The sequence below is a fragment of the Chelmon rostratus genome, chromosome 23, assembly GCF_017976325.1.
Source record: "Chelmon rostratus isolate fCheRos1 chromosome 23, fCheRos1.pri, whole genome shotgun sequence".
NCBI classification, from domain to species: Eukaryota; Metazoa; Chordata; class Actinopteri; order Chaetodontiformes; family Chaetodontidae; genus Chelmon; species Chelmon rostratus.
Window position 1 is genome coordinate 9,665,926 of NC_055680.1, and position 12,956 is coordinate 9,678,881.

At 42.7% G+C, this 12,956-nt stretch overlaps 1 protein-coding gene across 1 annotated transcript in view; it reads left to right on the forward strand.

Annotated features, from left to right (window-relative positions):
• LOC121626768 (phospholipid-transporting ATPase ABCA1-like) overlaps positions 1-12,956 on the forward strand; it is a 133,449-nt gene that overhangs the window by 72,569 nt on the left and 47,924 nt on the right. Inside the window, exons 31-34 of the mRNA XM_041965438.1 lie at positions 227-416; positions 7,532-7,626; positions 8,233-8,338; positions 12,351-12,425. Coding sequence (XP_041821372.1) covers positions 227-416; positions 7,532-7,626; positions 8,233-8,338; positions 12,351-12,425 — 466 coding nt within the window. The remainder of the gene's footprint in view (positions 1-226; positions 417-7,531; positions 7,627-8,232; positions 8,339-12,350; positions 12,426-12,956) is intronic.

Genomic DNA, 12,956 nt, shown 5'->3' on the forward strand with positions numbered 1-12,956 from the left:
CCTTTTGAAAAATATATTACTTGTGTTGTTTATGCTAAGGTTATAAAAAAGAAACCCCTTCAATGGCAAACCATATCCACTTATCATAATACCTATAATGTCTACATTTAATTTTTTTTATTATGCTACACAGCAGTTATGACATTTCGGATAAGAGAGCATATGTATTTCAGCAGATGTGGTTAGCAGGAGTCAAAGTCATATCTTCTCTGTTGTTCTCTTTTAGGAATTTGCCATGTTCCTCAAGCCGCTCTGATTGGTTCACTCCATCCGTGGATCAATCCATCACTGACATCTTCCTCGATGGTAATTGGAGCATGTCGAACCCCTCCCCCTCCTGCCAGTGCAGCACGCCTGAACGGACGACCATGTTGCCTGACTGTCCGCCCGGCGCAGGAGGGCTCCCTCCACCTCAGGTCAGTCTCTCGCCCTGGAGCTTGTGCCTTTTGGTAGGAGGGTGGTGTGGTAGTTGGACATCATAGATCTGATGCCCTGGTCTTTGTCTGAGGTCCCTATTGCAAGACACCTAAACCCCGCCTGAACCACCTGGGCTACTGCTCCTGGCTGCCTGCGCCTCATGGAGTCTTTGGTAAAATGCCGACACTTACTGTGCGTCACAGTGGGATATACTGCAGCAAAAGAGTGGAATGGTCTAAATGTTAAAAAATAAAAAATAAATCAGTGACACAACAGTACAATAAAAACTGCTTGTCATGGGAGCTTTTGGCTTGCAGTCTGAAAGTTCCAGTCAGCATCATTTAGATTTGAAAAAGCAAAGGTACTTACTAACAAGGAATTTGCGTTGCATTGCAAAATGTAAATCTGCCTTTTGTGCTGCCTCCCTTTTGTGAGCTAGCATGCATGCATGAAAGCGGGACCAAAATTGATTCGACTGGAAATAGACTGAATTTGCCATTGAGGATGATTCAGCTTGAGCCTTGCTCAAAATTCTATTTAAATACACCCGTGGTACCCCTACGCCCTTTTAATCTCTCAGGTATATGTCAACTTTTAACCTTTTAGCATCTTTCAGGACTCACTTTTTCTGCTCGCATCACAAGTCCCAGGAGGCGTCTCTTCCTCCACAACTCAATACAAATCCTTTATAGGCCATTACTTTCACAATATACATGACCAATGCAGGACTGCAAATCCACATGCAACAACCACAGTAGTGACCTATTTGTTGAAAACAGAAATTAATGCAGTTTGAGGACGGCTTGTTTTGCATCTCGCAGTAGTCGTCTTCAGCGCTTACATATTCATGAAATTGACCATTTATCTCTCGACCGCACATCGAGAGCTCAAAGCCTTATCAGTGCTTCTCGCCCTCACACTTAATTAGGCAGCACTTAATACACCTGTTCCACAATTCAGCATGATAATGATATGATCAAAAGCAAAATTAACTGGTAATATCATTTACAGCCTTTATTGCATGTTTGCATGTCATACATAGCGGCTTTGCTGTAGATCGTCGGTGTTGTATTAGGGCTTCATTTGCTTGAGCTACTTGAGCAACTGTAAAGCAGGAGAAAGCATGTAGGTTGTCTAAATGAAGGGATCAAATTTTCCAGTATCAGTAATAAATGGACTACATGGAATATGGATATATATTCCACAAATGATTCAGTAACAGAAACATTGACTGTGCAGTAACACGATTTGAAAAAGCTGAATCTTTTCTTTTAATTTGCATTCATCATTATCATCCAAATTAGATTATGTTATAAAAAATAGAATTATTTACAATGATAATAAGTTTGAGTTAGATACCATTATATGTAATTAATGAAAATGAATGAAAAAAGAAGCTTCGAAATTACATAATAGACAATTATAAACTTGTGTTTCACTGTTGTTGAAGGTGCCTTGAAGTTTTAAAAGCTTCGCTTCTCATGTGTCTATGACATAAGTTTGAAAAGTCATTTTAAGTTCTATTTGCAAAGCAGTTGTGAAGCAGCAAAGCTTCCTTCAGCCCCGGCTCTCAAGGGAAGTGAGAGAGTGTTAAGATGAGATATTCTGGCCCAGTTAAGAAAACACTCACACAAGCACATACAGATATATCTAAAGTGATTTCGTCTCATAATTGCCATGGCATTTCCCCTTCAATATATCACATACTTGGGAGATGTCATCTTGGAAGGACAAATGAGACATCCATAAAAAAGAGACTCTGCAAAGTCGATGACTTCCAACAGGCAGGACATGAAATGACACAGTTTGAAGCTGCAGGGCTTTTCTGCCACTCTTTTATTTCCCTTCCAGCCCCCTATATCTCCCTTATACAATATTCCACGCCACATAATGTGCCATTTCACACCCTCCACAGATCTGTAATGCCTCGTTGAACTTGTGTGAGTCTCTCAGTGTGCTCCTTCCCGCGACAAGGCCATCCAGGGCCACATTAATGGAGCGACTGTCCTGGTATCATGTTACAGGATGATTGTTGAGACACTCAGACAAGATAGGTGCCCTTTGTGTAACCTTTTCCTTTGCCTGGCGTCCGGCCCGAGCTTATGACAGCACTGTCAAGGAGTCCCCCATTTGTTGAGGTGCTGCTTGTATCTTTGTATCTTCTTGGTACCCTGCTAAGCCATCAAGGTCTTTCTTCCTAACCCTCTTTTTTATTTGGCTCTTTTCCTCCGCTGCGCCTACAACTTCCATTTAAAACAGCCTCACTCAACAGCCTGAATCTTTTCCTGTTACTTTATGAATTGCTACTACTTTGCTACTTTACTGGATTTCTACTTAATCGTGTCATGCTGTCAGTGGCGGGTGCTTTTAGTACACTTAGCCTCGGTAAAAAGACCATTTATAAAGGCCAATGCTTGCCTACATCTTGTTACATTCACTTGCATCATTTCCCCTTTATTTACAACATCTTATTTTGTTCCAATCCAGATGCTTTAAAAGGATATTAAAATGGACTCTCATTTTTGCATGGAAACAACCTTGAGGACATTTAGTTCTTATCATGCAACGAGGTTATTGCCAGTCGTCTCCCACTGTGGCTAATTGAACTTTAAATTTAGGATAAGAAGCCGTTAGAAGAAGAGAGCATTTATATGCGACACGCAGGCTGTAAACGGTCATGTTTCTCCGTTCATCACCTTCTTTTTGCATAATGCAACACTTTATTTGGCAGGGGTCAGTTTTTGTAACGCGGTCGGCCAGAAAGCTTTGCAGCCTTTTATTTCATCACCTGAAAGCTTGAAAGATTTACATCTCTGTGATAGTGTGTGAGCTCATATGGTGGACAGATACTGGAATGCAGTGGGGTTTCCATGTAAAACGTTTGATCATGGTCCTTTTTTTTCAGCGTACCAACGTGCTAGCCGAGTTTCTTTATAAATGACAGTGAATCAAAGTATTTAACTGTGACCCATAACCCTCCACACCTCTTCAACCCTCTTTGCCTCTCTGCTGTTAACTGCAATCGAGCAGTGGGCCGTAACCCATAATTTACAGTCTGAAATGTAGTGCAGTGCATAAGGTCACCAGGTAGAAACATGTATTCTTTTATATTGTGTAGCCATAATGCTCAGCTGTACCATATGGAGTCTGAAGGGAGCATCATATTCTTGCAGACTGAGAGAATTGTTGCTTGTGGCGAGGTAGGATAAATATTGTGGCATGCTGCTGAACACACACATGCACTTAGGAGTATGCATGTCCATGTGCATGAGATCCTCCGCATTTATCATCATTGCTTATCTGTAGATTGTGGTCCATCACAGGGGGCCATAAATTAATGCAAGTCCAAGGCAGAGACCACACACAGAAGCTGAGCACATTGTGAGGATGTATTCCCTTTGACCTGAAAGCTTCCCCCTGTTGAATAAATCATGACAAAGTGTACCAGCTCCACATTAGTTTCCTTTTTTATCTTTTATCCTGCCCATCCTCCGAATATGCCCTTGAGAAACTACAGAAGGGACAAGAGAGAGAAAAACATGGACACATCTCCACAGGAGGTAGTGTGAAATCATTGTTTCCATGGAAATGGCGGGCAACAGTAAGCCCATTATCAATTCTGAGGTATTGACTCTCGTTCACTGGTGATATTTAACCTTCCTAGATGAATAGGCCGTCATGCGTGCAGAGGAATTGATAAAGCCGCCACGTTCACCGAATTACGATTGATGTCTTTATCATTTGGAGACTGGCGTAACTACAGCTCGCTCTAACTCTCCTTGGCCTCATCTATCAGGCTGTTGAAGTTGCATTTGCTTACCATTTGCGCGGGGAGAAAAAAGGGTTCTGCAAGGGAAATAAGACTATAATCATTTGTAGTTTCTTTTTTTTGGGAATGAGAGAAAAAAAAATCATGATGAGTATTTGTTGCATATTTAGAAAAGAATGTGTCTGTGTGGCCAATTCGTTTAGATTTCAATGGAACCACAGTGAATCTGTAAACTTTTTTCTCCAACAGTCAGCTGGCAAAGAACAAATCCAGCTAACCGCAGATCAGCTCCAAACCCCCACTAGTCCACACTGAACCTGGCGAACACAACAGCTTACATATCCTTTCTCTGCTGGGCCCTGTTGATTTGTCACTTACGACCTGTCCAGAGCCACACTCTCAGCAGAAGGCAGGAGATGCTCGAAAGCAAGAGCAGAAAGGTCGCTGAATTGTGAGGTGAGGCAAATGGTGGATGAGGCGGTGTTTTCCCTTTGTTGTGGCAAAACAGAACAGAAGGGGTTCCGGATGAAAATCTCTCATCAGGCTTGGATTGTGCGACTCTGTCTCTCGTGATCCTGCACAGAATAGCCAGGGCAGCTCGTAACTGCGTGATTGTAACCCAGCGAGTGCTTCACACACCACTCCAGCTATTACCGAATGGTATTGTTTGGCTCAGTTTAAAACGACTGTTGTGATGTGATCGTATCGGACATAATCACGCGACACGGTGAAACGCGTTGAACTGCAGAGCGGCTCCTGAAATACACATGATGATGACACGCGTACGCACGATTACACAACAGGCCGCCTGTCACTTCCTCGACCAGCTCATCATGTTGTAATGAGTGAATTGATTTCAGCTTCACGCATGCAGAAACATATTGTTTGGCATGACAACACAATTAACCTGATCATTGCTTGCAAAACTCCAAGTCAGAAGAAAAAGTGACCCCACACCTTCACGTAACACACAATCATTGCAGAAGATGCTTTCCAGACATTGCTTTTCTTTGTGCACGCTACATAAAATTTGAATGTTTACCCTACCTTAGAGGTACAGTGTGATATAAACAGTGCCAAGATTAATATGAACACAGCACAGTCGCTTATCTCTCCAGTGCTCGAGTATGCCAGCTCATTCAACAGATTTGATTACTCCTTAGTTTACATTTCCCTCGCCCCTGTTTGCTTCCCCAGCTATCAAGCTACCACTGCGCGGTGGAGGGCCGAAGTTATGTGCCGAATGCCAAGCGCACTGATGCTGTTCCCACGCAATGAGCAAGAGATGCAGGCCCAGGTGTTTCACAACCACGTAATGTTCCCATTTCAGTCTTTCTGATGGGGGATATGGACCAAGGCCAAAATAATTAGACCCACACTGACTGTATGAGCGGGTATAAACTCATTGTACACACAGCGGAGGGTAAAAGCTCTTATTTTTGGTTTTGTTTGTTTCCGAGTTCCTGTGGCTTTTCGAAGGAGAAGCATGTTTGTTCAGAGATAAGCCAAGGTTGCTGTGCCGTTCGTCCTCCTTATCTCTGATTCATAAGCCAGATGGGTCCTCTTCTTCCTCTGCTTTCTCCTTCTGTTTTTTTTTTTTTTTGCCTTCGAGTTCTCCTACTCGTCTTCCCTTCCCTCCTCTGCTCTTTAAACTTATGTTTCTGTCCTCTGTCCTATTCTGTCCTATCCTCTACTCCTGCTCTGTTTTCTCCTACTTGTCTTTTAGCGACGTCTTTAATCTTGCTTTTATCTCTTCATTCATCTCCTCCTTCTTGTTTTACCTCAGCTTATCCTCGTCTCCTCTTCGCTTTGCCGCTACCTTTATATCCTATAGAACAGCAGCACCATGTAGTGTAAAGCCCAAACAAACGGTGATTTATCTCTAAAGGGAGTTTTGGACCCAGGAATGAAAGGGATGCCAGAAAGGTCCTTCCAGATGATACCTGGACATCTACTTCTTCATGGACATTTACTGCATGTTATAAGTGATAAAGAATGGGTGTACACACAAAGGTAATTGACACACAGGGGTAACCACTTACACAACCCGGCATGCATACCCGAAGCTTGCACATCAAGCTGTTTGTACAGAGGGGTAGATAACCACTGTAACTAGGGGGTACATTTGTAAATTGCATTGCAGTCAGGGGTCTCAACTGCTTTATCAAGGATCACCTTGCTAATTAGCATAGTGCTACCTCTCTAAATAAGCAGGGCTAAAGCAGCTTGGCGTCAGCGTGAGTGTGTGTATGTTCTGGGAGGAATCAGTCCACACACGGTGGAGTGTATTCATGGTGGTGCGTCGCACCCTCCTTAATTGGATGTTTGAATGTACCCATTTATACACAGAAGGGCATCTAATTAGGGTCCTCTGACATTAGACACAGCTTTCGCAGCTCTGGCGGGGGTCTAGATTTCAGCAGGGCTTCCCATAGCCAGGCTTAATTGACTATTATGATAAGGGTTGAGAGAATGTGTACTACGGCGCTGTGAACAGATACCACCTGCGAAATGTTCTTGCTCTTAAGTTTTGTTGATTTTGCATCTACTTGATGAGTTTTTATGGGTGGCTGAGCAGTTGCGCCTGCTGCAGTCTTTCTGTGGTCAGCCCTCTGCTCATGATGTTCCACTTCACACAGCCACACTTAAGTGATATATGCAAGTTTTATATCCCTCCATAAGTGAAAGAAAAGGCACCAAACATATTTTGCATAGAAGTCATGTATCCCCAAATACCTTCAGATTAACCCTGCATTTTTAGAACTACAGGAAGTGTTTTGAGACAGTTTCCTGCATCCTAAACTTACATCTTACATGTACATGTACAAGTATACATACTTATATCTAAAGTATTAACATTGGACAACTTGACTATGTTTAATGAGAAATGCATTGGTGTCAAACTCACAGACAATTACACCAAAGTCTCTAGTTCCCTTCAGACCTATGGTGCAATTTGGAATCTTTCAGCTCATTGTTTTGGTTTCACAGTGCACAGCTTTAATGTTTTGTTTCACGTTCACTGCGCTCATGAACTAGCAGCAGCTGTTTTAACTGAAAAAGATAAAGAAGACTGCTATTGGTGCTACCTGTGCAGCAAAAAGGAGAGTGAAAACTGCAATTGCATTCATCTGGTTTCCATTACCATGGCACCAAATGAATGTAACAATGTTTCTCCGTGTCAGCTGGCTGTGAATACGCAACTGTTTGCTAACATTTTCACCATATAAATTTTATGAGGTGATAATATGTCAATATTGTGTATACAGCTTGTTCACCAAACCAATAGAGTGCATTTATTTTATGAGTGCTAACACTTTTAAATACGTTTTCTCTTGTTAACAGAGGATCCAGAACACAACAGACACATTGTTGGATTTAACTGGACGGAACATGACAGACTTCTTGGTGAAGACCTTTGAGCACTCGGGCAAAACAAGGTAAGGCATGTCAGTGTTTTTGAATCAGGGTATCAGTGCATTCATGTATCTGGTAGCACTTTAGAGACTAGTGACTCTCCTCCGGCGCTTTGGCTGTGGTCACAGATTTTTTTTTCTTTGACACAAAAAGAGCCAAATTACTACTTCGGGCTGCTGTTGTGGTGTTGATGCATTCACTTTTAGAAGGTCAGTTGAGTGCAATGTGAATGAAAGGACAAAATCCTGCTGCCATTTCCCTCTCTACATGCTATGCTGTTGTCATGCTTTGACAAAATCCTGCTGGGCCTCTCTTTCATACGCCTGCCTTAACCTGCCATTTCACTGTATAAAAACATTTAGAGCAAACTGCCAGTGACAGAAATGATTAATTGTAAGCATTAGGTTGATGTGTTCATTCAATCCTGTGAGTGATTGGTCATGTTTGCAGATCATATTTCCATTATTTCCAGTGTAATGTATGTTGTTACTGTATGTCTGTATGCTTGTGTGAATGGCTTTCCAAAGCAAGAATAAAGATGTGGCATTGTGTGTATCCTTGGCATTACTCATATGATCTTATCTCCACTTAAACCTCCCTCTCCTTGTGCTTTTTTTCTTCCACTCCAGGTATGGAGGGATCTCTGTCGGAGCGGTCAACTCCCAAGTCCGTCTGACCGAGGCAACGATCGAAGCCGCATTCAAGGATCTCAAAGACCTATTCAGTTCATTCCAGGTACTTAATAAATATTTCACAGAGTCAAGCCTGTTGATAGCTGATATTGTTTAGCCCAGAGGCATCAACAAAGACCCCTAAAGGACACAAAATGCCTCCCTCAACAACAAAAAAAAAAACAGCGTGCTGATCCTGAAATGTGGGCTTTGTTAAATACGGTCAAATAGGTCCTGTGTCTGAAACCACAAATAAAAGTTCTGGAGTTTAATATCCACATTTTAGTGAATCAGTTTAGCCAAATATAGTTAAACAAGACAACACAACTTTTTCAGTATCAAGTATTTAAAGTTTGCCAATGTCAGTCAATCAGGTGGTCTGTGGGTTGGTCTACCACTTTGGTCCAGACTGAAATTTGTCAACAAGTATAAGATGGATTGCCATGAAATGTTGTGAAGACATACATGGTCTCCAGAGGACTTTGGCGATCTTGATTCTTTTTCTCTAGCACCACCACAAGGTTGATCTTGAGTTACATTAATGTACCCCTGATGTTTCACTTTTCCCCTTTTCAAGTGTTCCCAAACATTATTATGTTAAAGTCTCGAAGGTTTCAGTCCTGGTTGATTGACACCTGTCATTACCGGTGGCAACAGCAAATGTGATTTAACACCACGGGTTACGTAATTCTGGGGGCAGCAAAAGAAACTTTTGTCATATTAATCAAGAAGAAGTCTATCATTCCATGAGCAACCATGATCTGATTTTATACTGCACACAGTGTGAGTCTGCAGACAGCAGGAGGTTCTTACCTTGCTGAGAAGTTGGAGGTTTACAGCCTGTTGCCTGCAGCTCTGCATCAAACAGCTCGCTGCGGCTGCTCCTTCTTTTTCCATTACTCCCTGCAAGATTTCAAACTGATCTGCTGTCAAAAAAGAGATTATAACTTCAATCACTGTTATTGTTATGTCTGACACATTGTGATGTGTTGACGTAAAGGAAGATCTATGCAGGTCAGGGCTCCTGTTCTTCCTGGTAATTCAGGCCTGGTTTTGTTTGTATACACTTTAACCTACATGATTCAAATCAAACTTTGAGTCATCAACAGTATTGTGACTTTTGTGTTGTAACTCTTTGCCTGAAACCAAATGTTTAGACGAGTTTTGTGACTGAAGAAGAGGTTCAGAAACGGATTCTCTCCTTTCAAGGCTGCAGTTTGCCAGTCGTCTTTTGGGTGAGCTGCTCTGAATTGGAGCGTGGCGTTCTTTGTACGGTTAGCTTTGTGTCTTGGGCACAGGTGATGTTATTTGTCCTGGACTTTAAGACCTCGCTGAATTCTTCAACGATTGAGAAAGGAGAATGAAAGCAAAGAGGAGAGGTGGTTTAGATTCTTCAAATCCATTTTGGTGAGTGTCCATGGCAACAGGCTGCGATTGTCTGTGCGTTGCTTTGAATAAGTCGAGGAATCTGGGGCTTCACTGCACAGGAACACACGTTTGCACGCAGTCCCGGAAACCTTTTCACTCTCATTTTTACTGAACTTTGTGTCGTTCAACTACCTCAGTTCCATTCAGTTTGTATATATATATATATATATATATATATATATATACACACACACACACGCATACACTTTCACTCCAGCAGTGTTTCTTGAACTTCATACTCTCTGTCCCCTCCTTGTATCTCTCTCTCTGTCTCTTCCTCAGCCTCTGTCTTGCATGCACACCGTCTCTCATTAACATTTCAAATTTTGGACGTTCAAACTACTTTGAGATCAGCACATTGCTTTGCCCTCAGGCATCTCCGGTCTCATCCCTACCCGGGCTCCCTTCTCTGTCTCCCGGATCTCGACGCTAATGTGACTTTAATTCGTGCGGCAGCGATGATGTAACTCTAATGGCTGGGCATTAGCCGTCCCAGCTCTGCATTCCTTGTTATTAAAGTGCTACACTGTCCTTGGGAAATGTCTGGCTCTCTCCTGCTCGGCAGGCATTGTGATGTGAGACGTTAACGGGAGGTAGCGTGTTTTTGCTCTCTCGGACACCTGCGCGGACTGGGAAGTGGGCTATGAAATGTCTGTTTAATTACATTTCCTGTGTCTAGCAGGTAGAAATAGGGTTGGGTGTTGCGAGAGATGACTGGAACGAGGAGAACAAGAAAACCTCTGTGCTGGAAGTTGTTTAATTACGCCAAAAAGTGTACCTCGGATGACACAATGTCTTTTGTATATGGTTTTAATGTCACTAATGTTCCCAGAAATATTTGTTTAACCTTCTCAAACAAAGTTTGTTCAAATTATTTATATTATTCAGAGAAATAAGCCCCTAATTTAACAATCTGTGAACTCCTTCCTGGCAAGTTCTCAACTACACACACACACACACACACACACATAGACAGACCACACTGTCACACAGACCATTTGACCACTGAGCTGTGCAGGCCACATTGGAATACTTGCCAAAAAAGTCACCACACACTCGAGTGGCTTTATTGCTGTGTCGTTAGCCGTGGCACTGGCAGGTCCGCTGGCCAAACCAGCCTTGTCATTGTCCTTGAGCGGGGAGGAGTTTGTCAAGGATTAGACCCAGGCAGCTGCTGGCCCACTTCTCATCTCGTTTCAGCCACCGCTAATCCTCAGGAAGGCCGCCTATTGGCACTGCCCGTCGCCGCTTGGCATGATGCAAACCAGAGTGAAGAAAAACACAAAGTACGGTTAAGATTCCCTTGCTTTTGCTGAAGGAAACATTACGGACAAGAGTAGGAGTCTTGTTTCGTGCCCGGTGTATGAATAGGTAATGACTTGGAACGGATGTTATTTAACACAAATACTCCTGTCAGCGTGGAGGGGGGCATTTTTTTCCCCCTCCCCGTTCACACTGTGACATGGAAAGAGATGAAGAGTTCATGCTGCGTTGCTGAAATGATTTGTGTAAGCATTTTGTTATGCCAAAGGAGCACACTACGTCTACGGCAGGGCAAACGCACGCTCTGAATACAGTCTTGAACATTTTCCAAATTTCTGAGAATGTCACAATGTGTTGTCGGCTGAGTGAAGGATTGCAGGGCGAGAAAAAGCAAGAACCGGAGTGGCGTGATCTCCTCGGTCCCTTCCCCTTAAGTAACTGTCTCGGGGGCTGGAGATATCGTTTGTGCCCCATCCTTTCCACGCTCCCTCTCTCACAACAGTCAAACACTTGCACCTGAGCACACTCTTGCATTCTTGGGATGTCCTATTTGATTTTTCTCCTTTTATTTTTTCTTTCTCTCCACTTGTCACCTGCACTTTACCTCCCCCGGCCTCTCCTCACTCGCTGCCACATCCACTCTCCCCCATTTCCCTCCTCACCTCTGCTATAGCCCCACGATGAAGGCAGGGTCCAACGGGAGGTCCATTTGCATTTATATCACACATGTAATGTGCTCAGTGCTCTTATGGCCGGGCTGAACAGCATGGTATCAACATGACACTTTGGAAATCGCATGCCTGTCATCTCAAGCCCTCATCCCAAGGCTCATTTCACATGAAACATGAGTGGAATAGAGCACATTTTTAATGCAACCTGTCCAGGCTACCCTCTCTCCACCATTTTCATCTCCTCACCTCCCCATAAAACCCTGCAGACACTCTGGAAAATACTTTTCTTCCTGTTATTTTATGTTATTTTCCATCCGTACATGATCGCTCGGAGACTTGCAGTCCAGTCATACTGCTGAAATCTGATTGGTGCATTCGGTAACGAGGCAATTTCTGTTTCTTGTGAATCTTTGTTTCATGTTCTCTCCCTCCTCTCATGATTTTAATTATTTCGCACTATTTAATAAAACAGAAACGTCAGAGGAGGAAAAAACTTGCAAGTAGCCAGAATAACAGGGGACACATTTTTCCCCAAGTCTGTGGGAAATAAGTGGCTCAGCACACCCAAATGCTCTCCGGAAGTCTTAATTCTCGTCTCCCTCTGCCTCATGTTTTGCATTTCAAAGAGCAGTGGTGGTTTTCCAAGTGTATCCAATTAAGTCCCCAACTCAGTTTTCTTTTTTTCTTTTTTCTTGTTGTCCTCATCTTCATTAGGTTAATGTGACTGATCAGATCTTCCCGAAGGCTGAGACGTTTGTGAAGGAGCTTGGAACCAGAGACAACGTAAAGGTATTATATTCATTGCCATGTGCCGCTTTGCTCTGCAGTTTGATTTGATCCAGTGAGATGAAAGTGAAATGATCTCTGAGGGGAAGTGAGGCAGGTGCGGTTTGTATTTTTACGGAGGAAAGGTGGTGATTAAGAGAAAGAGGACATAGGCAGACACAGTGAAGACGCAGGACGCATCTAAAACTGGTCTCACATTTGAACTAGTGCAGGTTCTTAACTATAAATTATGATGCCATAAATTCCTAATAAACATTTTTGTAGCTTCAAACCTATAATAGTATCATATATCATGACAAAAGTCAGGAGGAGACACCTTGAGTTATGAGTAGATTGCTATAACGTTAGGGTGGGCCATGATGGTTCAGTCTATTAATGCAAATCGTTTGTCCCAACCCTTTGCAGGGAATGCAAAAAAGGTGTGCAGCAATAATTAAAAGCCTATTTTTCTGTAAAATTCAATAAGTGCAAGCCCAGCTGTGACTTTCCCTTAAAGTAATAAATAAAGGTAACGTCTTTTCATATATTTCATGA